This window comes from Archocentrus centrarchus, chromosome 11 (genome assembly GCF_007364275.1).
Source record: "Archocentrus centrarchus isolate MPI-CPG fArcCen1 chromosome 11, fArcCen1, whole genome shotgun sequence".
Taxonomy (NCBI): Eukaryota; Metazoa; Chordata; class Actinopteri; order Cichliformes; family Cichlidae; genus Archocentrus; species Archocentrus centrarchus.
This window is the reverse complement of record NC_044356.1, coordinates 12,519,040-12,545,071: the sequence shown is the minus strand read 5'-3', so window position 1 is coordinate 12,545,071 and position 26,032 is coordinate 12,519,040. Positions and strand designations below refer to the sequence as shown.

Genomic DNA, 26,032 nt, shown 5'->3' with positions numbered 1-26,032 from the left:
ATTCCCGTCCCCCTTACATTATTTGCATTGCATACAATGCACATACTTGACCCTTGGCCTAATATATTTGCATGTAAAATATGTTTACTAATTTGCTTGTACCAAGTACTATCATTTCTCTGTTTCTATAATTGTGCCTTAGTTACTACATTATTAAAAGGGCAACATTTCAGAGGAGTGTGTTTGCTAATGAGTTTTTTTTAGCAGATTGGGTTTTCAGTGTATCCCAGGACTTTGTAAACATGAAGACACTAGAGGGAGAAAGGAAAAAGTGGAAACTCAGAGTTTTTTAAGAGTTCAGCTCAAGGCTGAATGAATGCTCATAAGAAGAATATTTAGTTTTCTGTCCCTCAAATTCAAGTTAAAAACATGCAGTGTCTCAGCTTTCACTATTGTCATCCTGTTCCTGCCTTTGCGTCACAACCCTCCCCTCCACAGTTCACCCAATTACCCTGTGGTGAGGCATGATGAGGACACTGAGAGGCCACAGTGTGCTGTTATATTTTTGTGTGTACGTGCTGACTCTTTTTCAGGTTGAGGTGTAAATGTGGGTTTAGGGAGGCTCGAGCTTCGGTTCACTTTAGTTTTTATTGTTTTCAAGCCGATCATCAAATTTATGCGTTTGAACATAATTTTTCTCCACCAGATTCCTCGGGACCCTGTACCAAGAAAATAAGCTCTGCAGATTTACACCCAATGCATGCTTCCAATATTAAAGCCTCTAGAGAATAAATAATTGTTTTTGTGTATTGATTCAGTTCCAGGTTGTTTTTTTTTTTTATTGTGAACTGCATTTTTCTGTGCACTGGCACTTGAAGGCACATTAGTGCTTTATTTCATTTACTGTCAAACTTTAAGTTTGAAAAGCTTAGAAATGCAATTGTGTTTTAACTGTTTTTGAAAAAAAATTTTGAGAAAATAAACAAAATTTTAAAAAAGTGTCCGTGTACAGGGTGGTAAGATTTAAAATAACGGTTGGAGTAAGGAGTGTCGTTTTGTCTCAGAGGATATTAGAATCCTTTGTGTTTCTATTTGAAGTTGAAACCAAGTGAAAAAGAAATGGAGTTGGAGGATGAGGTGGTTTCTTATGAGAAAGAATGTTTGGCATGTAAAGGTGACATTAAATAACTACATGATGCAGACTGCTGACCTAACATCCAGTCTGATATATTATGTGGATGCTGACAGCAATGTTATACTTTTGTGTTAACATCTGGTAATAATAGGCATTTATATATATATATATATATATATATATATATATAATCTTGACTTTGCAGACTTATTATTAATCATGGCAAGTCTTAGGTCAAGGAAAGTGATACTGCTGTATGGCTTCTGTTTCTCATCTGTGTCTTTGCTGGGCTCCCATGGGGTACCAGCAACAGCCAGAGTTAGGTGACCTTACAGTTTTCTTAAGAAAATCGTTTCTTCTCTGCAGACTGAATTTACACTTGGCTCACATCTTGTCCAGTGTTGGGGGTCATTACTCAAAAAGAGTTACCATATTCTATGTAGCACGTTTCTTTTCTTTAAAATAATGCAGTATGTTACTTAATTATTCCCCAGAGAAAGCAATTTGTCACTCTACGTGTTAAATTACTTCTGTGTTACTTTGTAACATGACCAGAAATGTGTTGTCACATAATTACCAGTTAATATAAACCTTACAGCTACAGTCCTAAAATCCTTATCCTAATGACGACACACATGCGATCTTTCTTTTAGTGTTTACGTACGAACACAAAACCAACAACGTAAAGCAAAGATGAAAACCAGAGAGACTTCAGAGCGATCGCCACACTGCTTCTGCTGTAGAAACAGGTAGAAATGGAGGCTGCAGCTGCGAGCCTGACTGCTCATCACTGTCTTTGTTACCTGATGAAGATCAGGCTCTGGCTGTCAGGCTGAGGTCAGCAGACACTCGGCTTCAGCATCACTCTGGGCTCTTCCCTAGCTTTGCGTTAGCATGCTGTCTGTGCAGATGCTTGTAAAGAGCCCGTGTTGTGTTAGCAGCGTAACGCAGTTGCTTCTGTCCTTGACGCAGTTTGCTTTACCAACATCTCGTGTTGTTTCACGCAGTAAAAATAAAAGTAATGTTTTATCTCCAATCCTCAAAAGTTGTACACCGCGCCACCGTTTTCTGCCTCCCTGCACACAAACTCAAATCAGCTGATGTGTGCAGGAAGAAAATAAAAACACTTTTGATGGGTTTTTTTTTTTCTTTCTATCTGCCCAGCGTGCAGATAACTCCGGTAGCTCGTTACATCACTGCATTAATGAAAAATGTAATGTGATTACAGTAGCACTGCAGTACTTTGGAAAGCGTTACACACAACGCTGATCACAATGCAAGTCCGACTGCCTGCAGATATAGTCTGGCTGATCTAAAACGTTCAGTGTACATTTACATTTATAATGCAATGGAGTGGCCCTTAGAAGTATAGCACGTCTTGCATGTGTGTGTATCTGTGTGGTCATTGATCAGCTGTGGGCAGAGGAGATGGGAGATGGCCATCACATGTTAGCCTGTTTATCAGAGCTGAGGCCATTCCTCACTCCACTCCCTGTGGCAGACAGATGAAGCGAAGCAACAGCCTACGCCATCCATTACTGTCTCTTTCGACATCTCTCTCTACCTTCTCCTTGCACAGTATATAGCTCGCTCTACCTACAGCTTCAGCTTTCCATCACTCTTCCTCTTTTTCCTTCTATATTTTAAGTCCTCTCTCCTCAAAGCCTCTTCCATTTTGTCTACTGTCTCCTTTTCCTGTTGTTTGAAGTCTTCCCAGATCCCACAGCAACATATGGAGAGAGAAAGAGCAAGTGACTCACTGAGACTAAGAGAGGGAAAGAGAGAGGGAACACATTGCATGATCAGTCAGGAGTTACAAGGGGTTGAGTGCTGCAGGGTGGCTGGTGGTGAGGATTGAGAAATATATGACAGATTTTCTTGTAAACTACCCAAAGTGGGAGTCTAGAAAGTGCTGTCTCTCGCTGTCTCATGCTGACAAACATATTAGTCACTGCATTTTTTTCCACCACAAATTTACACGCAGACACAGACCCTAGCGCCATGGGTGCTCATTCTTCTCTCTCATTCTCTGTCTCTGTCTCTCTCTCTCTTCACATCCTATCTCTTTTTCACCAACACACACTCCTACACACACAAAACTTTCAAAGTCACACTTCTCAAGCACCTACTCCAGGGGAATGAGTGTGGATGGAAAAAAAAAACATCCGGCTTTCCACTCTGTGTGAAAGCTTGACAGATGTCCCTGTGTGTGTTTGTGTGTGTAGCCACAAGGCAGAAGAAGCAAATGTGTGTATAGGAGGCGAAAAAAATACAAGGAGGGAGCGGGTCAGTGTGTGTGTGTGTGTGTGTGTGTGAGGACACAGAGACGATGGCTCGACTCGGTTTTCCTGTGGTTTCCAGACGGGTTGGCGGGGCATTCTGGGGGCACAGAGAGGGGATGTGGAGCCATTTTCATGGACACTAAAAAATGTAAGGAGAATCGATCACACATGTAATGCACAGCAGGAGATGGGTCAGATGAGCCGGGTTCTAACAGCAGGAAATATTCAGTTTGGTTTAGGCAAAGGACCTGTAGCAGGAAGCTCATATGATCACACACTTTTACCTGAACTCTTCTCGTATGCGTGCGCTTGGCTAATGCACGTCCAACATTTGCATTCTCTTGTGCACCTCTGGTAGGTAATGTTTAGAAAAGCTCAGGGTCGTGGTGCATCTTTGAAAACAGTTTTATTATAATGATTTATGCACAGGAAAATAAACACAACTGTTGATACTATTGTGCTGACTTTTATTTCAGTAAAATGGAACTTGGATCATTTTTATTAGCTGCTCCCCCTCGTTACTGTTAATGAGAGTTAAAAATAGTGAGCGTGAACTTTTTCAGCTTCTGAAGGGCACCTGGATGTGGAACGAACAGGAGATGTCTTTAAAGCTACTAATATAGGCTGTCCTCGCATTTTTAACCAACTGTTAAACACAATTATGCATGCATTTTCATACATAATATGCTAAAAAAGCTGCTTTATTGCGATGATAAAATGCATTCATATTTTCCCTGAGACTACATTACTAGAACTCGTTCTGTAAACTCTAGAGCACAGTTGAAAATATATTAATGCAAAATAATTCTTCACAACTTGCTGAACTTGAAAACTTGAATTAATGATTGACTACAAAAAAAAAAAAAAACAACTGAGTCATACTCCATGGCTTTTTCATGAGTTTGGATCCATCTGTGACTGTGCTCCACTTTGGGATTTTACTGTGCGTACAGTAGGACATATTTACAGTTTTATATTTACATTAAAAAAAATCATATGGTAAATCGTCTTATTTATTGCATAAGCATTTAAAATTCACATAAATGGCTACTCAATCTTTAAAAGTCGGGTCTGTTCGTGGGAGCTTCTGTCGGGGCCGAGCTTTGTTCACAGGGTCTGTACAGCATTAAAGTCAAGTTTTTTTTTCCTCCAGTCTTGGATCAAGCTAAGACGGATACACAGTCTGTCTGTGTCTTTTCCTTTCCTCTCATTTTGACAGAGCCAAAAGCTAACTGCATCAGTAATCAGTCACTGGCTATGCAGGGTCCCCGGTCAGGAGCTTCTCTGCTGTGGAATTCATCAGCACATGGAACCAAGGGCAGCACTTAGGGGAGTTATCAGCCTCACCGAGACAGCTGGCCATGTCTGCCACTGCTATTAGCGAGCATGGAAACACACACTCGCACACACAAACATGCTGACAGGCATGCAATGTGACTCTCTTGATCTTGGATTTCATGTTTGCATGAGTATAAATACATACACAGAGACCTTTGCACATATGGATTCGCAGAAAGAGATGTTCACAGATGCCAAAAGAAAAAAAAAAAAGCAAATGTAAAGTAGAAAATAATTACAAAGCGCAGGGACAAGTGCCTTCATTTAGCCTTTGCAGCTTTGAATAAAATGTCTCTGAAAGCCTTATATAACCAGTTGTACAAATGCACAAAATTAAACACAAAGGTTTGCCACCTCACACATGCCTGGGTCCCTGCACGTCCATAGTTTAAGCAGGGACTTTTTCATTTGGTGGAGATTCTGTGTTTTTGCTCGCGCTCGGGGGTTTGGTCCGGGTTCACTGATCCCCTTACACCTCTGAGCTACTATTCCCTTAACTGTATAGCTCAGTGTAGGTAGCCCTCTGGGGGAACAAGGGCAAAACACTTACAGAAAAGATGGGAGGGGTAGATTAAGAGATGAGGAGAGTGAGGGATGGAGAGAGAAAGGTAAGGAGAGAAAGAAGAACACAAGATGTTGAAGAAGAAAAGGAGTGGGAGGGAGGGCAAAGTGAGGGAAAGGAAGGGCAAAAAAGGAGTGTGTGTGTGTGTAAATGTGTAGTGTGCGCGCGTGTGTGTGTGTGTACGCTGATGAAATCTGCCATCCTCAGCAGCCTCCTGTTAAAAGAAATCGGATTAGCTCTCCTTGGGGAGAGAACCTTCAGGAATGCAGATGAAGGATTGCGGCACACAGGTTTCTCTCCTGGACTCTAAAAGGGTCTCACACACATACACACGCACACACACTCTCACACACTTACCTGGACACATGTACACACACCATCACCAGACAGGGAACTTGGTTTTCCACCCATTCCTTTTCCCTCCAAAGGGCATTTCTTCATTTCCTCTCATTCATAAAAACATGACTATACGTGATTGAAATAGAACAACGCGTCTTCAATAGTAATTCACTTTGTCCTATTGACTAAGCTTTCTCCCACATTGCCTTTGTCACTTGTCAGTTTTTCCACTTTGAAATGAGTTGATTTAGATTTGATTTAATTTGTTTTGGACAAAAAGAATCAGAATCTTAATCAAATTATTCTCCAAGTACAATACAGGTACAGAAAATTGTCTTGGCGACAGTGGCGCAGGAATATATTGACGGCACTGTCCGTGACATACGAGTGACATACAGCAAGCCAGTGTGGGGAAAACACTGCAGTCTACAGGTAGCAGAAGTGGCTGAATGTACAGAAAATTGAGTTCCTTCTCCATATTTGGCTCCGCTAGGCCTTTACTGCAGCCACCTTCAGTTGCTGATTGTTTATGGGTCTTTCTGCATTCAGTTTTGTATTTAATAACTGAAAAGCATGCTCTGGTTGGTTGGTTGAGATCAGGTGACTGACTTGACTCTTTTCTTTGAGAAACCCTTGGTTTGCTTTTGCAGTACGCTTTGGGTCATTATTCATTTGTACTCCGATCAGTTTTGTAGCATGTGGCTGAATCTGAGCAGAGAGCTTAGCCCTGTACACTTCAGAATCCATCCTGCTACTTCTATCAGCAGTCACGCTAAACACTAGTGACTCGGTTCCACTGGCAGCCATACATGTCCATGCCGTAACCCTGCCTCCACCATGTTTGACAGATGATGTGGTATACTTTGGATTTGGCTGTTTTTCCTCCTTCTCCATAATTTTCTTTTCCCATCATTCTGGGAAAAGTTGACCTTGCTTTCATCTGTCCAAAGAATTTTTTTCAGACCCATGGGGGCTCTTTTTGATGTTTTCTGGCAGTGTCATAATTTCCCTTTTTGTTCTTGAGTGTAAACCGTCTGTGTTTCAATTCAGGGAAGCAACTCTTGATTATAGACCATGATAGAAATACGCCTACCTCCTCAAGACTGTTCTTAACTTGGTTAGAAGGTGTGAAGCTGTTTTTCTCAAGCATGGAATAATTCTGTCATCATGCACTTTGGATGTCACTTTAGCGGTCTTTCGGGCCTTTGGTGTTACTGAATTGACACTTATTTCCACTGACATCTCTTTGGACCTCATATTAAAAATAACAGTGAAAAGCTACAAAGCACAAATTCAGCACTTTGAATCAACTTCAGATATTATGTCTGCTTAATTTTTTTTAGCTTTTGATCCCCAGTAAATAAGAGGCTGTGTATAAAACTGGTTATAATTCCTGAACAGTTAATGCAAAATTTTTGTAAAACCCTTTGAATTAAAGGTGAAAGCCTGCATTTCAGTCCCATAATTACTGTTTGATTTTAAAATCCACTGTGGTGGTGTACAGAGGCAAAACTGCAAAAATGCTCTTTGTCAAGCAAATTATGGACCTAACAGTATTCCACCCCAATCAGCATGTATGTTTGTCATCATTGAACTGAGTGTTTCTGATAAGTTGCACTTAAAATGTAGTGAGTGGGTTCCTTTGTTATTGAGTATCTTTGTCATTCTTAGTGTCACTGAGGCAGCTGCAGTGATCAGAGTCGTCGTCTTAGCTATGTTTAGATCATGACTGAAACGTAGGCCTTAAACAAATCACTTCTTTCTCTGTGTTTTCAGTGTATTGCTGCTTTGTTGCAGACCTTTTTTTTCTTTTTTTCTTAATTACTGAAAGCGTGATTGCTTTTGTTGCTTTCTCCTACTTTTTACTGTAGCACAACAATGTCACATTGAAAAAAGGGATATAAATGGTGAAAGCGTAACAAAGGTTATCTATTGTTATTGACTCATGACATGTCCTTTTGCTGCAGCGGTTTTATTTCATATACTGTATGTAATCCAGTTGGAGCACTTGTTTTCTTACTAATCCCTAATTTTTTTCTTGTTTTTTGTCTTTCAGACTGGCATGGCGTTAACATATGATCCTGCTGCAATGCAGAATGGGTAAGACTTGATCTATCCTTGGCACCGGCTAATACACTCACCTCCTGGCTCATAGAACCCTGGTCGATACCACTGTCATACATAAAGATTAATGTAGTGTCTGCACTTTGTTACTGTTTGATTAAGGAAATCTATATGGACTTCAGACATCGGTTTTCATTGGTGAGGTCGGGTGAGAAATGGCAAAGGGGTGCTGAGTAAGCGCGCGCACACACACGTATGTGTGTGTTTGTGTGTCTGTTTATGTTTGGGTACTCAGGTATGTGTGTTTTTGTGTCTTTGTGTCATGGCTTAATGGTGCTGTGGAAATAAATGACCCAGCATCATGTTTTATTTTTCCCCACGGTACTGAAACAGGAAGGAGAGTGCTGAGGCTCCCCTTTATCTCCCTCTGGCCTCAGTCATTCACAGGAAGCTCCTCACTCCCACTTCCTAAGCCACTTATCCTCCAGTGAGTCAGTCTCAACCAAAACACAACACTGGATGAATAACATCGCTCATTACAGGCGATATGCAATATAAAAGTCTGCTTTAGTACAAATCCTTCAACTTATAATCCCAAAGAAACAAAACTGCTAAGAAAGAAATGACACTCTCAGTACCTTCAGCCAGATTTTTTTTTGCTCCAGGAAAGAAGAAAAATAATGTGAATTAACTAAGAAAGAATGGAAAATGAGTCAAGTGTTAAAATAAAGTGTAGAAAACTTCCGAAAAATGTCAAATTAATGCACAGTAAAAAAAAAAAAAAAAAAAAATCAATAAAAATGCTGTTTTACATTTCTTACAGGTACATAAAATACATAAATTCAAGCTCAAATTCAAATTATTGAATATAGAATATAATTATAATGCAAATTAGCCATATCTAATGCATATACATGCTATTGTGGGACTAAATTTACTTTTTTTCTTTTAATATCTGCATAATATTTAACTGCATACTTTTAGAAACCAACAGCAAAGAGAAGTTTTGAAAAGGTGAAACAGTGTATACTATTCCAGCATGTAATAAGTAGCATACGCAGGGGATTGTTTAACACTCGTGTTTACTGCTGGATTGCTCCCAATATGGTGAAAATTATAGAAGTGGTTGCTACATCCTTGGCCAGTATTATGATCTTCACCCTTTATTGCTAAGACTGTTGGACATCCCACTAAACCTCCCAGGGGATCTCAGCGACGTTCACCATTGAAATAAAGTGGTGTAGCCCACCACTTTACCACTTAAACAATACCGCTGCTTCTTGAAATGCATTGAGCTTTCTCCAAACTAAGCCTACAAGCATGATACTTAAGTCAGCAGCGCAGCCTAAATACTACAATCGGTATGTTAAGACACTTCATGCAACTTTTATGTGTCATCATGAATAAAAAATATAGTGAAGTGTTTTTTGGTTTTTTTCTGAACCCGCTACAGTATAAATCCACAGTGTGTGTCTGTGCACGTGTGTGTTTTAGTTTACAAGCATGTGTGTGTTTTTTTTCTGTTTATTTTCAGTTAAACCAAGAAATAACCCAGAGTGACAGTTTGGAAACAATAAAAACGTTATTGTTATTGGTCGTGTTAACTCTCTTGTTCGGAAGGTCAGATTTCCTTGAGGTGTATCTCATCCATTGAACTGGTGTTCAGTGACAGTCAGGCTGTGCATCAGCTTTCCAGAAGTTCTGGTATCAGAGCTAAGCTAAAGTATCAAAAGTCAAATTGTTATTCCTTGCAAAGAGGGACTTTCTCCTCGTCAGTTAAAGCAGTCTAAAGTTTGAGCAAGCAGACCACAAGAGACCACACCATCAGAAAAGCAATCCATCAAGCCCTGCTCACAGAGAGATAGAAGAGCAAATCCAACACAGGCAGACTTTGCTAAATAATGATTACAAGGCTGTTTAGTAACATCCTCGTCAATAGAGACTGTTACTAAACAGTCTCTATAGACGAGGATGAAGAGAGAAACAAGGCCAAGATGCGGGTTGATACATACCAGCATCTTACCATAGTGAGGGTAGTAATTTTGATTTAGTGATGGATCCAAGCTTAGCGCATGGCATTAATGTGCTTGCATCAAACCTACATTAATACTGCAGTGGAAACAATCCAGACAAGGGATGTTCTGTCTGCTCTAGAGTTGGACACCTGTGCTAAATAAACTGTATCCGGACCACAGAGAAGCAGCGCTCCATTCCTTAGAGATATGCCACACCCTCTGGTTTCCAGCTATGTGGAGAAGGATAATGACTCCCAGCACACCTCAAAGCTTGAAATGCTCAAAGCTCAAAGAAGTGACTTGAAAGCCAAAGGCAATCAAGGAGTGCTGACTGTCATAGGCTTCCCTTTATAGTCACCTGACCTCAGCCCTCCTGAGCATTCAGTCTAAGGGCAACTGAAGTCAGAGAAAGCCACGGGTTGCAGAAACCCGTGGAGTCAATGCTGCTCGATTACATGTGTTGTTACATGTGTCATTAATGCAAAATTGGAGGCATGCCAAATATTCAGATGTTCTCTAAATCTTGTGCATTTATCAGAGGTTTAACTTTAACATCCCAGTTTTTGTATTAAGGTAGTGTAATATCCTGATAACATAAAAATGTTTCATATACCTAATAGAAATAAAGTAGCTGTGTCCTGTCTACTCCTGTTCTTTAATCATCTTTTTTTCTTCCTCCTCAGGTTCTACTCCTCGCCTTACAGCATCGCCACCAACCGCATGATCGCACAGACCTCCATCACGCCCATCATCGCTGCTTCCCCCGTTTCCACATATCAGGTGAGCCGTAATGCACTGCAGTATGGGTAGAATTCTGTCTGTGTGCATAATATGAAGGTATACTTTGTGTAGGGGGTTGGAAAAGAGGGGATGGGCTGCAAAGCAGCATGAGGTCCTTTCTTCTTCCCTCGTTGTTTCTTCGATGCTCCAGCTGTGCTCGATGACATCTGTTTCGTAGGCAGCAAACACACCGGGGATCAGAACACAAGCTACAAAAAAAAAGGTGGATTTTAAAAAGGCTGACAAGGTAGAAAAAAGAAATGCGCCAATCAAGAGTGAAAGTGTCTAGGATAAAGAAACAGATACCTCCCTCCTGAAGTCCGAACCTCCTTTTGTGCTCTGTTTAATTTTATTTTATTCAACTTCAGCACCGATCCTTCCACTTCCACTCCACAGAGCACTGCTGTGATCTGCAGAGTAATGCAACAGAACAGAGTGGGATCATAAAAAATTGGCCCTGTGATATGTCGGGAGCGTTAACCATTTTCCGTCACTGCACATTTCACGCAACACCCTTTGCCGAATCGAAACATCAAGAGACACTGCCACTGTGCCCTCTCGATCAGACACTATCGTTTAGCATCGGCTCTGTTTGGTATGCAGAGACAGAAAAACAAGGACAGAGAGCAAGAGAAGGAAGATGAAGGATAGATAAGGAAATAAAAGAGACAGATGGAGAGAGAGACAACTAAGGAGGAGAGTAGGTTTAGGTGATAGCGATGGCACGGCTGGGTGGGCAGAGGAGGGGTGTTGCTGAAGGTTGCTGTGCCCATCTTTGAGGCACGCTTGATTAAAACTCTGGTCCAGTACCTGTGGTGGAGGGGCAGAGGAGAGAGAAGGAGGGAGAAAAGTGGGCCAGGGCGCGTCTCTAATCCGCTCTCGGAAGGCTTCCCAAATTGATTTATCAAAAACAATGGCCAGGCTTTTGAGGAATATTAATCCTCACAGTTTCAATATCGGGCAGCTCTGCCGCTGCTTCCTGTAATATTGCCCTTCAGCCAGTCACGGCAGGAAGGTGAGTCCTTCATCTTCTGCCTCAAGTACAAAGAGGCACAGGAAAAAAGGAGAAGAGAAGCTAGGCAGCTATATATGCAAGACAAAAGGAAATCACTTCCTTTTATGATAAAAGTATTGCCTTTGTAATGAAAATCTCAAGGTGCATGGAAATGACTGTATATGTCATTCTTCCTTTTATGTTTGTGTTGAGTTGATATTTTTGAACTTTTGATAGAATTCGTTTATCAAATCTGCAAATGACCCATACCAACAGAGGCGTTCTGGTGTTCTTTATGCTTGGCTCCTCAATAATGATTGGATTTATTTCCTGGAAAAACCGGTTTGATGATCCACATGACAGGAGACGGTCCAGGCCAGATCACTACCAAGATTTCAGCGAGTGCCGCCAGCCAGCCGTGGCCTGGTTTACATCACTGCTTATACAGACTCTCTCACTGGCTGACTAAATATGTGGCTGGCTGATAGGGCGTAGGGCTGGCGGGCTTACTAACTAGCTAACTGGCTGGCTGTTTGGCTTTACGTGTGACTGGTTGGACAGGAGGCCAGCTGGCTGACCATGCAGCTGAACGACTGACTTACCGGCTTTTTGGCCTGTTGGATGACAGGCTCTTCTAAATTGTAATATAAGCTGTGAAGTTCAGCCAAAGGTAGGGAACTTATTAGGTTGTGCACATTTTACCCTTCACTCACACTGAATGTGGAATTACTCTACCTGCTGTAACTCTGAACGGCTCTAGAAGAGGTGTTGTTGGGTGTTTTGGGGAAAGCCAACTCAGGTCAAGTGAGTTAAGACTAGTCTGTGAAAGCAGTCATTTGGATCTCTTCATGTTTTGTGCTGCATTTACTAACACATTCTCTCTTTCTTTCTTTCTTGCCTGATAAAGGGTCAGTCTGGTTTATTTTTATCTGGTAGATGTTGATTCTCAGTAAAGTCCCACTGAAGCTGTCAAAACCTGTCATCTCACAGATAGACACTTTCTTCATTTTTTTTAACCTAGACACATTGTAACCAAACACCAGTTTTTTCCTGAAACTGGTAGTTTTTAGTGCGTAAGTCTAACCAGTGAGTGATGCCACAAGTTAAAAGTGAGTGAAAACTACTGTCTCATGTCTGGCAAACTGGAATTTATAATCCGTATCTCTCAGCATCCTATTTTTGCTGTCACCACCACGTCAAGGTGACAAAGCCAAAAGGACACATTGTCCGTATGTCTACAACACCAGTGGAAAAATGGCAACACTTGGTCTTAAAAGACTGCTGTACATTTTGCTGTTTGAAATGAATCTAATAATATCATATCAAGGGATGTCAGGTGGTGTCTGCTGGATGGCAGCACTACTAAGTGAACAGAGGAAAAACAAACGGAGACAACATCAGTTTGACCTGTTTTGAAAATGTAGTGAAACAATGAAGAGGATTTACCGATCACGTGCGCGGGCTTCGAAACAGTAGAGAAGGAGGAGGAGATTTTTAAACTGTTTAGGGCCGGCAGAAAGAATATGAAGTGAATAAGCTGTGGATCTTTTGTTTACTTATTTCAGTAGAATGGACTTGTTGTATTCAGTGTATTTTTATTGGTTAGGGTTTTGACTCTTTCATCTTTGGTTGCTTCAAATAAATCGTGAGTCGGCCTGTCTCACATTAGTATGCAAGACTGCCAGTTTTATTTTACCACCAAAGATTTTACCATGTTTCTCTCACAATTTTTCTTAATCCCAGTGTAAAGCCATCCTCTCTTGTTGAAATAATCACATGACGGTCACGCAGTGTCTTAGTTAGAAATTGCTGAAGATAAGTGATTAAATATAAGCTTTCTCTGTGTCTATCTGCTGTCCCATTCAGCTGGGGAGAACAAATATTGCCATGTATAAACAAGCAGACTTGGCATCGTGTTATAGAATATCAGGCTTGTTTAGGTATGGATCCAAATCACGCATTTGGGTTGGCTCAGAGGATTGATTGCTCTTACAGCAGATTATTCCATGTTTGTCTTTGTTTAATCTAATCATTTTACCAGGATCAGTGGCCAGTCTGTGTGTTTGTCTGCTACAAGCTGTCTAATTCCTCTCTCCAGCATAAAAGCTCTGTTTGTTCAGCGTCCATTCCTCCAGTTTCTTTATAATACTCGCTGCCACTGTTTCTCCATCTCTTTAACTTTTGAATCCACATTTGTAAATATGCATTTCTGGGTATGTTTTTTTTTTTCCCTCTGGTAGTGGCTTTGCAGTTCTTTGTTCTGTATTTTTGTGATTCTTCTCTAGAGGTCTGTCCCTGACCTTTCACCCCTGTTCCAACAGCACTGGACGCAGCTTTAATATATTATAATATAGAAAAAGCCTAATTTTATGGGCGTTATGCGCAACTCATACTGTTGGCAATAATGATAAGGCAGCGGAGATATGTACTGCCTCCAGATTCTGTTAGTAATTCTTTGGCACAAATTAAAGTTTGGCCATTTTGGTGCATTAAAACCCGTGCAATCATTTTAAAACCTCCAGACTGAAGAGTGTTTGAACATATTGTGACAATTTGAATAGCATTTATTGCATTATGTGAAATACTTTTTAGCTCTTACTAAGACAAAGGAAAGCTTTTTATAGCCAACACCATTTTACATTTTGTGTATTTCTCCTCAGGTCCAGAGTACGTCATGGATGCCTCATCAACAATATGTTATGCAACCTACAGTAAGTACTCTACCATTTACCTGAAGTAGTGCAGCTGCCCTCGAGTCCCCACTGGAGCCCACCCTGTAGTTGGAAGTCTGTGATGCACATCCAGTCTGAGCTGATGAAAGTTTTTTAAAAGATGCGTATTTTTATATTTATTCTGAAAATAGTTTACAACATGGAGACATTTTTGTATTTACCCCAATACGACTGACCGGAAAACGATTCCGCTTGGAAAACCGTTTAAGCGACATTATTCTTCAGCTGCAGACCAAATGTTAAACCAGCTAAATTTCATACATGCACTTGGCCACTGTAACTTCTTATGGCTAAATGATTACACTATTTTGGTCCTGGAGTTACTTTATCCAATTCTGATAACCACATTTTTCCATCTCTCCTAAGTATACAAACACATTTTGTTTTATTTTTGGGAGGCTTTGTGGAGTTTATGTGTTTTGGTTGTGCCAGGAAGCAATTCAGAGTCATTTACCAGACCACAGCACAAGACAGACTGCTGTTTGAGGTTACCATCCCAGACAGCAGACAAGGGGGGGGGCTAATATTAATTAGATTTAGCTCATGAGCAACACAGTCTTTAGCAGTGAGGTAATCGCATTGCATTCAGTCACATTCAGTTATTCTGGTTGGAGGAGAAACAACAGAGAGGGCCCAAAATGTTTGTATTGATCGCAGAGTTTTAAATGAGTACTTTAACATTTTAGTTTAGGCAGAATCATAACCGCCTCTTATCGGTGAAAGCTAAACTTTCTTGTTTGTGATTTAATAAATAAAAGAAAATGACATTTTCACAGATTTACAGGACTGTAAACGTCCTCATTTCTTTATATTTTGATTCCAAGGAGTCAAACTTTCTTGTCATTTTTAAAGCCGTCTTGAGTAAAAATTTTTGCAATTTTTCTGAGGGTCTTTATTTGGATATTTGCTGCTTTTTCACTCTTTTACCCGACCTTTTTCAGGTAAAGCGGCTTAACGCTGACCTATTAATTACTGAACCACAAGAAGGCACCTAACTCACGATGAAGCAGGGTTGTCTGCACATAACAGACAACGTAGCAAATAAATTTTAAATTCTAGCTATGAGCACTTTGTTACTAGCAGCCTTTTACGAAAAACACGTAATTTGTTTCCATTTATTTAGTTGACTCTAATAAAAATAACTGGCTAACAATAACTGGCAGGAATAAAATAGTATTTTACAGTATAACAATGAGAAAAGGCCGAGGTGTGCCAAAATACACGAGAATTAGACCGAAAATCAGTGATAAGAGGTATTATGTTTCAAGTCCAAATTTCAAATTGACATCAATATGTATGGAGAGAGGTACAACAGTGAGTGTTACAGCCATCTGTAAAACACAGTGGAGGCTCTGTCATGGTTTGGGGTTGCCTTACAGCCAGTGGTGTTGGAGATCCCGCTAAAATTGATGAAATTATAAACCGAGAAAAGTACCATCAGATTTTGATCCACTGTGCAATGCCATCTGGAAAGTATCTGATTGGCAACAGCTTTATTTTTCAGCATGGCAATGATCCCAAACACACTGCCAATGCAGTAAAAGCATACCTGGATATAAAAACACACAATCAGTCATAGATTGGCCTTCCCAAAGCCCGGCCCTCAACATTGTTGAATGGAGAATGGAACAAAAGGGAGCCAACAACCACAGAAGAGCCTTGAATGTCCTTCAACAAGCCTGAAGAATTATTCCTGAAGACTACTTAAAGAAATTAAAAGAAAGCTGCCTTTGTTTTTGCCTTATATGCTGTATCTCTATGTATATTTGCTCATGTTTCAATTAATCGCTATACCTATTTCCCATTTTCCTAGCAAAATATAAAGAAATAAGCGCTGGCTCAAGGCTTTTTCACAGTACTGTACATTTCCTCAAATACCGCCGCGTATCCAGTTTTTTAGATTCATATCTCTGAAGCGCACCGACACTCACGCTTGAAAATGCTTGCAAGATTTCCCTCCCTATTGTTCTAACAACAAAGTACATTAGTGGTTTAGTGAATTGTTTAAAGGTTGAGTTTTTAATTGATCCCAGCTCTGTAAGTGTTCTCATTGTGTTTCTTAGAGATTTTAAATCATTCTGCCAGAGGTTTTTAGTAGTTGCTTGAGGCTTTTTGTGGCCCCTGAAGCATATTCAATATACTTCATTGCTCTCAGTTTATTCACAGAAAAAGACTGGTTACGAGTCAAGGGCAAATTTATCTGATTGTTTACAACTATAAAAAGCTTCCCTTTTTGGGGGGAAATCTCAGTGCAGTTTTTAATACAGTGGCTATTTAGACTTATTAGCCTGCAACAGAGTGCAGTGGAGGGTTTTTTTTTTTTTTTAAAACACGAAGCACACTTTTTAGAACTGTGCTCTACCACAAAGACGTGCTTCACAGCATGGCTCAGAATATGCGTGTAAATTCTGCACCGCAGTTCTAATTTTATTGATACAATAAGTTATTTTGTCTTTGGAAAAGAAATTACCAACCTCAGGGTAACTAGTGTTATTTTTTGCTGAAGTTACCTCTAATGAATCTCACAGCCGCATAATTTGAGTCATGCTTTGATATCAAAGCTCACTATTCTGTACTAATGAGCAAATGAATATGCATATGAGTGAATAGGTAGCACCTTACAGTTCCGATTTATAACCCGAGGTTATACGGTTATATGCTGCAACAAATATTTTATACTCTGGGTAGATACCAGCCCAAAAGCGTTATAATAATAGGAAAAAAATTAGTTCAGACACACAGTTTCTAGATTATTATTCACCAATTTTTTGTCGATTATTAGATTAATTAATTGTGTTTTACCCAGAAACTGGGGTTATATGGCTCCACCAGTTTAAATCCTTCTCTCCTTCTCTTTCTAAGTAATGTTTTTGGAGAGCATTATGATGTCCCCGTGAAGTTGATTTTGTAATGTTGCATATAAAATGGCATTACTCCACATTTTCCTCGTACATAATCAGTGTGTGAATTCTAGAGTTACAGCCACATACCATGGGTGTTTTGTGAGTACACGGTGACCTATGAGCATCGACCACCGAAATATTATCAGTTCATTGTTACATCAAAGTGAACATTTGTGCCAAATTTGTAGAATTTCCTCAAGTCATTTACACATGGGCAAAGACAGAGCTACATACAACCCAAAAACATTAGGCTTCCAGCCACTGAACTGGCACACAGGCATAGGATCGTAGACACTAAATCATATTTTTCGTTTAGCTGTTGCTGTTGATGCTTTTACATGAAAAATGTTGTTTGCCTAAAGAAGTCCACACACATGTCGATAACATTGTTAGCCTCAGTCAAGAAGACAACTGCTTTAGAGTCCCTGCCACTGAACAAATTGGGAAACATTGGACTCTGCAGCTGATGGTTCAGCACTCGCTCACTGGAGGAGTGCTCAACCAGCCACATGGCTCCCCGCTGTGGCCATTTACCACTCAGTCCTACCCATCTCACTTCCACTCCCGCTGTGGGACAGTGAACATGTAATCTGGTCACAGCAGGCCACCAGCCCAACACACACACACACACACCACACCCAGCTGCAGCTGGCCTATGAGGCTCCCAGTTTGCCTTTCTTTTTCTGCGCATATCTTCACTCACCCAGCCACCTCCTCACCTGCTGTATTATGCGGTAGTCTCAGTCAGGTATGCTCCTTCCTTGTGACACTTGCTTCAGACTGGATTAAAGCTAGCTCACTAACAAGCTGCTGTTTTTGCTGCTGCTGCTGCTGAGCCTGCCTATTGTGAAAATAAGATGTCTTGGGTGGTAGACAGCATTACAAGGTGAATGACAAACGTGACAGAGACCTCTAATGGTATAACTGCTCAGCATGTGCAGTGCACCCTGCTTGTGTTTTAGTGTGTACATGTATTCTTTGCACATAGATACATCTGTATATCTGCGTGTGTGTGTGTGTGTGTGTGTGTGTGTGTGTGTGTGTGTGTGTGTGTGTGTGTGTGTGTGTGTGTGTGTGTGTGTGTGTGTGTGTATCCACACTATAATAATACATGTATTTGCTTGAATGTGCATACTGTTTTCCTCGTCTTCTGGCGTCTTCTCAGGCTTTTGGCCATGTGGTGTTGTGGTTTGTCTGTCATCACATAGAGAGAATACAGTATACACTGCCTCATCATCTATGGTTGGGTAGCTGCTTGTTTGCCTGATACATGTTTGTATGTGCGTATGTGCGTTATGAATTGCCATATGTGTGGTCCATACTGGTTGTTCTTTACCAGCCCATGCAATGCCTGATGGTCATCCATCGTTAAGCCTTATGTCATGAGGCCTCTTGATGCCTTTGGCACCAGCCACTAACCAGCAGCCACATTGTACTGTCTACATCATCATGCCCTCATGCCAGCAGTAGCCATGTGGCCATATCCGTCCCCATGGCCCCGTCCCCATTGTGTTCCATTGGCTCTTTCTGTCACCAAATGGCTGGTAGGTGCTAACCCCAGCTGTCACTGCCGACAGTGAATCATAGCTACCAATCTGTCTCCCTTTATGACCCGTGCCTCATATCAACTACCAGCTACAAACACAGCAGACTGCCCTTTACATACACACACAGACACACACACAGACACACTGTTTCTCCCTGCCATCAGTTCAGTGAATCACATCAAATTAGCTAAGCATCCTAGTTCAAATGCTTGGGGGGCTACTCAGGGCATTAAGAACCAATTGATTGTGCGGCAATTTGGCGACTCCTTCCTCATGTTGCGTGTTAAACCAATGGAGCGTTGTGCAATGGTGCTCCTGATATCTGGGCAATATGGAGGCAACAGAGCATGGAAGGGGAAGAGCTGGACAGTGATACGGTAGAGAACAGAATTGAATAGTCTGTATGCATGCTAAATGAAGATAAAGCGATAGAGGAGGTAGCAGAAAGAGGCAGGTTACTCTTTTCACAAAAGTTTAATCACTTGAGAAAGATAAACATTAAGTTGTCTGGAAGTACTACACAGTATTTGCATTTAAAAACACTCACAGACACACCAAGAGTCCACAAGAGCAGTTATCAGTAGTTTAACAGTTATGCAAAACCAGTGAAGACATGGCTCAACCCTGCAGGTTTTTTTTAATAGCCAGCAGTGGGGGGGGGGCGACTCATTTAGTTGCAAAAAGTAGTCTTGTTGTGTAGACATCTATGAACAGCCTCTTCCCTGCTCTATGATATCTGTAAACACTTTCCTGATAAGCTTATGTCTCTTAAGTCTTATTAAAAAAGCATGACGTTCAATTTGTACATTATAGTGCCCGTTAGTGTCCAAAAAGATATAAAGCAGGGTGTGCTTTAGGGCAGGTCTACCTTGTGTTTGACAAGTTACTACACTGTGATAATGCATTGTCCCTCAGTTTCTTAGTCAGATCCACTTGTCACTCATCAAACAGCGAAAATGTTCATCTCGGGGATTTACAATGGGTGGTGATGTGGGGCTGCATCCATCTTTAATTTACAGTCTGTGGGTTGAACTATTGTAAAAAGAAATATCTGCAAAGACCAGATCACTTTGTATTTTAGATTGGTCCTACTAAATATAACAAGATTTCTCCTTCGGGATGCCTGACTGGCTGTTTTTGTTTTTGATTTCTCTGCTCCAATCTCATTGTACATCCTGTATAATGACAATAAAGGCATTCTATTCTATGCTTATATAAATTTTTTATGCTAAAATGAAGTTATCTATACTTTCTACTTGAGCCTTTAAAAAACAGCATGCCTGCTACGATAACAGTCATGGTAAACTTACTCTGATGTGATATGGTGACCTTAGTGTTATTAAGTAGAGTAGCTATCAGCAGGTCAAAATGATCTTCTTTGTGAAATTGTACTGGTAGAGCTGTATATTGTTAAAAACCCTTGTTAGATAGCTACTGCTGATACTAATGACACTGCACTGATTTGTTAACCTAATTTGATGTTTTTCTTAATTTCAGTCATCCACTGCCTTTGCAAACCTGAAGTCCATTAACTGTGTTAAAACGCAATTTGTTGGAAATAATAGATGTTGTGTTGAATGGAAGTAAATCAAACTGCTGACACTGGAAGCAACTTGACCGAGAGTTGCCTTATTGCACAGTAAACAGAGAGCACTGCAGCATGTACTTCTACAGCAAAAGGTGTTTGTTTGTATCTGAGTAGATTAAGTTTGACAAGTCTATCCATACGAAACTGGACTTCATCCCGCAGAGGAGCCGCCGCTTTGTTAGCAGTTAGAAAGGTTGAGTGAGCAGAGAACAGTTTTCAAAATTTGCTTATCTTCAATTAATGGGCAAAATGTACTCTGCGTGAAACCTGATAGAAAGTGACAGTGTTCGTTTTTTTTTTGTTTGTTTTGTTTTTTAAGTGGACATCTAAATGAGTCTGCAGCCTGTTCTTCCATGCATTGTTCTTCTTTCTTTTCTCCTTTTGTTTATCATTTCTTTTCCCTCTTTCCTCTCTCGTGCCATCTCTGAGGTGTTCTTCGTGGCAGTTAGACGTGACATGTCAAAGCATCGCTCTCTTCCTTGATCAGTGCTGCGAAAAACAGCAGACCCTGAAGAAGTAACAAAAAAATTAAAGAACTAAAGGCCCAAAATGAGAAATGCATGCGTGCAGTTGTGCAAATGCCTAAACGCACATATTATTTGAGTCCACAAAACACATTCCATACAGTGGTAAATCTCACTTACATACAGATCATCAATCACCTTCACATTCTCTTAAATTCAGTTCACACCACCAAAGAGTGCCAGACTAAGTGCTGTGCCAGCCATGCGCAGCATTGCTGTCTTTCCCCATGACTTATCAGTCTCCCCCCCCCCCACCCCACCCCTTTTCCTTACTCTGAACCGTATGTGCTTCAAGTGTGCATTTGCCTGAGTGCATTGGCCCTTATATTCTGGAGGTGAATTATTGAATTCCTCTGCCGTTGCACTCTGGCCAGTTCTCCCTGGCACAGGTTTTGAATAGACGTTCACTTGGCCTCTTAGAACGTGAACCGTAACTATCTGCCCTCATCGAAAAGGGGTGAATCAGTGCACTGTGTGATACCCATCTCCCCGCTTGACATTAAAAATGCTCCACGGATTCAGAGAGGGAACATTATGTTGGTCTCATGGATTTGACGGGCGAGGCAGAATTTGAGACAGGGCTACAGTCGTCCTTGAGTTTCTCTTTTAGTTTTTTCCATCCCTCTTTCCCATCCCTCTTTCCCATCCTCACTCCCACTCCTTCTTTCTGTACACCTAGATCTCATTTTGTCTCACTCTGTCCCTCCTGTTTCTCCCTCTCTCTGCGTCTCACTCTTCTCTGCTGCCCTTTCAGACAAAAACTGCAGCTACTGTGTCTGTGCCAGCAAAAAAAAAAAAGTGTCTGCTCAGGGTTAAAGTTTAATATATATGTTAGAAAGATACTGTTGCAGAGCCACCAGGTGACTGACAAGGAGATTGAGTGGCTGCATTTTCACTATAAGCTTTTTGGATATTGCTTCGACAAATTTTGCGATAGTAGCAAAAAAATTTGTTTGAAGACAAAGCTGATATGCTTTGGTGGACAGGCTTTATTAGCTGGTGCTGTTTTAATTGGATTTCTAATCTTTTTTTTTTCCTTCTTGCTTTTGTGAATAGAGTAAACATTCTGGAGAGATCCTTGTGTGTGAAATGATGTATTTGTCTACAAAAGGCAGTCAGAGAACGGCTGATAAACGAGCACAGTCCGACCGTGGAGAGGAATGGACCTCCCACGAAGACATGACAAATACTGTTACATGCTTCATCTAGCACCCTTATCGTCTCATACACACATTATGACACACAACACACAAACGCATGCTACAAATCTATCCAAATAGCATGTCCTCTTCAATGTGGAGAAGCTGGTGCTTTATTTTTCATAATAACTTTATTACTAGAATCATTTTATGGTCATAAGCCACCATATTACTGAGGAAATTATTAGTTTTGCTCTCCTTCACTGACACACACACACACACACATATATATATATATATATATATATATGCGAGCCTTACAAAGCAACTGTATTACCATAATCCATCTCAGCCACGGCAAGTTGGTTATTCATGCTCCCAAATTTTGACCCGCAATTTTAACCTATACACCTCGTCTCCCACATATTTTAAATTGAATATGTAATATTGTACAAACAGACAAAGACAAGCAAATGCATCAATAGGCAGGTGGAAGCAGATTCATCATCCCTCTTATTGCCTTTTCATTGCATAGGACAAATATATACACAGTAGATAATCCTCATTGCCACATAACCAGAGGTGAGAAATCTTTCATCTGCATCATGCTCCACATGTTAATCTGTTAACATAAATTTTTACTACCCTTCAGCTGCTTTGGTTTCAGAGCAACAACTCTCTTTTCCCTGTAAGGCTTTCCTGTGTTTGCAATTAAGATTTCCAAAACCATTACAAAATGAGATTTCAAATTTCCATGTGATGGCAAAGACCAAGTTAAGCCGCTACACATATCACTGTCAACTTGCGAAGCTCGTTCATTGCTATTCATCAGTCTGCGCTATTGTTTGCTGCCTCACTTGGGTAAAATCAGCAGTTCACCATCCTGGGTCAGTCTATAGCACATTGTGTCCCGTAGACAGACTCTGTTGTTAATAGTCAGGAAACCTTGGTAGTCTGTTAGCCCCAAGGAGGGATTCCTGCTGCAGATTAGTTTGAAATACCCAGGATACTGGCTCCCTTTTCTAGGCTTACCCGAATACAAAGGTGCCTGAGGACATCTGGAAAACGTGGTCCCAGTTGAAGTAGGTGAAGGGAGACTTAAGGGGTACTACTATAAATCTTAATGCAGCACAACCACAGAACTCGATATATAAGGGCACACAGACACATTTAGATAATGCAGGAATATAGAAATTATTCTCACATTCATGTTTTTTTTTCTTCTTTTTTATACAGTTTTTATGGCGATACAGCCGTTACCAATAGCGTGTAGCCTTCAGGTGGATAAACCTGGAGTATTTAAGGGTCCCTGCAATTCTGCACTGTGTAGTTACCACTCGGTTATCAGCAGATGTTCGCTAAAGCCACACCAAGAATGACTGAGTGAAAAGCTTTGTGTGACTGTGTGAGGAAGGGTATTTGTCATGCTGCTTGTTTGTACTGTGACATTATGGGGACTTGTCTTCCTCAGGGGGACAAAAAGCTCGTCCCTGTAAAGCTTGTTAGGAGGCTACGATGTAACTCTTAAGACTCACAAAGTTGTATAGACACAGTACTTACTTTGCAGAATTAAGACCCTGAAGCATGGAGTGTACATGTCACATTTCCACTGACACAAAACACACTAACATGTACAAATGAGCATCAGTGTCCAAACCACAGTACCTCACATGGAGAAACCAACTGTCAAATACAGCGAAGAACGTGTTGAGTCAAGTGCGGGTCCTCTTTCATTGGACCTACACAAGTGATGCTTTGTATTAGTCACAGCCTCAGAAACACAGCCTCGGCCCATTGATGTTCTTGACGCTTGTCATGTGCCCGTCTTCTGTCTTCTCATTCCCCAACTTTCATCAGAATCCGATACAAAGCACATTCAGTTTTAAAACTTTTATTATCGCATTGGTCTCTTCTTACCAGGCTGGTAGTAGAACGCTACACAGCGCCGGTTTCTAACTACGTCTTCTTGCAAATAGCAGAACATCAGGGCCTGCAAGGTGAGGAAACGTGTGTGAACCTCTCTTTGTGGCCTCAAGCTGTTTTCAGAGTGAAGGTAGAGCCCCAAGGTAGTTACATGTATAAACACCAGTTTGAAGCAGCAGTATTGCTAGGCAATGATGTTGGAAATTATAACCTGCAGCAGTGAGAGATTAGCAAAATAGCTAGCTGTGGGGCTGCTGTGATCAGGTTTTTAGGGCTGATACTGATCAGTTTTCATGTCAACACAATCAGACACTGTAATGCTGATCTTAACAAGAAGACATAACAATTTTCTAATTTCTATGGCTCCATTATTTACTTTTTTCGCTCTAAAATACCCTCCTTTTTTCATTCTTTTTGAAGTCAGTTGTCCCTCTTTGCCTGACTATGACAGAAATAACAGTCCCAGAAATCATATTTTTTTGTATCTACAAACCTGGATGAAATTCTGGGCCCCAAATCCATCCCCCTGAAGATTTGTTTAGTTAAAAAAAATACTGCTTTCAGTTTGATACTAGCAGCCTGAGCATACTGCTTAGCTGACTGCATCTCGAGTATATGAAGGTCTGGACCCGAATGTAAATTCTCTTAATAGCCTGCTGCATGTGGAGGAGATCCATCGGCCATAATGGACCAGGCAGTAAAAACAGTCACTGTTTGTGTGACATTTATGTAGTTGTCTCAGCTATTTTACAGTTGCTACTTCTGATCAGCAAATGTAAAGACAAGCTAATGAATATCAGCTGATACCAATCAGTGTTCCACCAGGATGTACTTACAATATGATAGTCATTAAAAAACACTTCTGGTCATAATCATTTTTTACAAGATTTCTTATTTACTGTACATTGTCTCAAGCTGCTGAGTGTATATCAATGTATTTTACAACCAACGAATGGATATCATCTCATCTCTTGTCTAACGCAGAATCAATACCACCTTAAGCAGGATGGGTTTTTCCACACACGCACATAAACAGGAATACATGTGCATGCATTGAGGAGCTCAGTAAACATCGTCTCATACATTTGTAACAGATACGTCTGCAGCAGGCATTATCTTACTCTCTCGTACACACTGAGGACAAATCAAAAACTCATATTGTCTCTTTGTGTCAATCTCTTTCTCATTTTCTTTCCTCTCTAGCCCGTCAATGGACAGACACACAACCAGACAGACACCGGTGCACACACACACACACACACACACACACACACACACACACACACACACTAAAACCCTCTCTCTCACAGACACTCAGTCTCACAAACACAGAAAATCGAAATCACAAATCGGCTTAACTCTCCCTGACACATCTGTGAATTAAGCCTTTCCGTTGCTCTCCCTTTCCCATTATAAAGGTATTGTCAGAGGCTGAATCAGTAACAGGTAGCCCACAGCCCCTGCTGCTTCCCTTTCGCTCCTCGCTCTTTTTTTCCTTCCGCCTTACTCGTCTGTCTTCTTCTTCTTTCGCCTTCTTTGTCTTCTCTCGCTCTCTCTCTCGCTCTCTTTCCATGCATCCCACCTTTTCTCTCTAATTCTCTTTGCTTCCTTCCCCTCGTCTATCGTTCTTCACTCCCGTCTTCCCCATGACCTCCATCAGCTCTTTGCTTAATCATCGCTCGCCTGTCCTCACAGTGTCTTTCTGTCTCTTTCCTCATTTCCCCTTTCCTTTTATTTATTCATCTGTCACAGCCAGTGGCAGAATAGTACTAGGTATTTTCATTTGGTGCTACTTTATAAGTCCCCACATTTCACAGGGAAAGCCTTTGTGCTTTTGACTACATTAATATTGCGGCTATAATTTGCAGTTACTTTGCCAGTTCAGCTTATATACAAAAAATATAGCGTAATATAGACAAAGTTTAGGGTCAATTGTTAAGATATTATGTATAATTATACAGTAAAATTCTCAACAGCATGTTTAGTGGCTATATTTATCAGTAGCAGCTGTAAAATGAAAATATTACATGCAATTTGATGCCTCAGTAATAATCTGATAATATATAATAATGTTACATGGACAGATACCACTCTGCCTGCTTTTTAAATACTGTCTATTGATTAAAATAAATGGCTAAAGTAATAGTTTTGTGTGTGTGGTCAGAAATATATACGTTTGATATTCCTTCATTGTTTTTTTCAAATTCCTATAATATACCTTCATCAA

The 26,032-nt window shown here is 40.7% G+C and overlaps 1 protein-coding gene across 1 annotated transcript in view; it reads left to right on the top strand.

Moving 5' to 3' along the window:
- rbms3 (RNA binding motif, single stranded interacting protein) overlaps nucleotides 1-26,032 on the top strand; it is a 211,351-nt gene that overhangs the window by 172,197 nt on the left and 13,122 nt on the right. Inside the window, exons 8-10 of the mRNA XM_030741526.1 lie at nucleotides 7,653-7,696; nucleotides 10,359-10,455; nucleotides 14,110-14,160. Of these exons, the coding sequence (XP_030597386.1) occupies nucleotides 7,653-7,696; nucleotides 10,359-10,455; nucleotides 14,110-14,160 (192 nt within the window). The remainder of the gene's footprint in view (nucleotides 1-7,652; nucleotides 7,697-10,358; nucleotides 10,456-14,109; nucleotides 14,161-26,032) is intronic.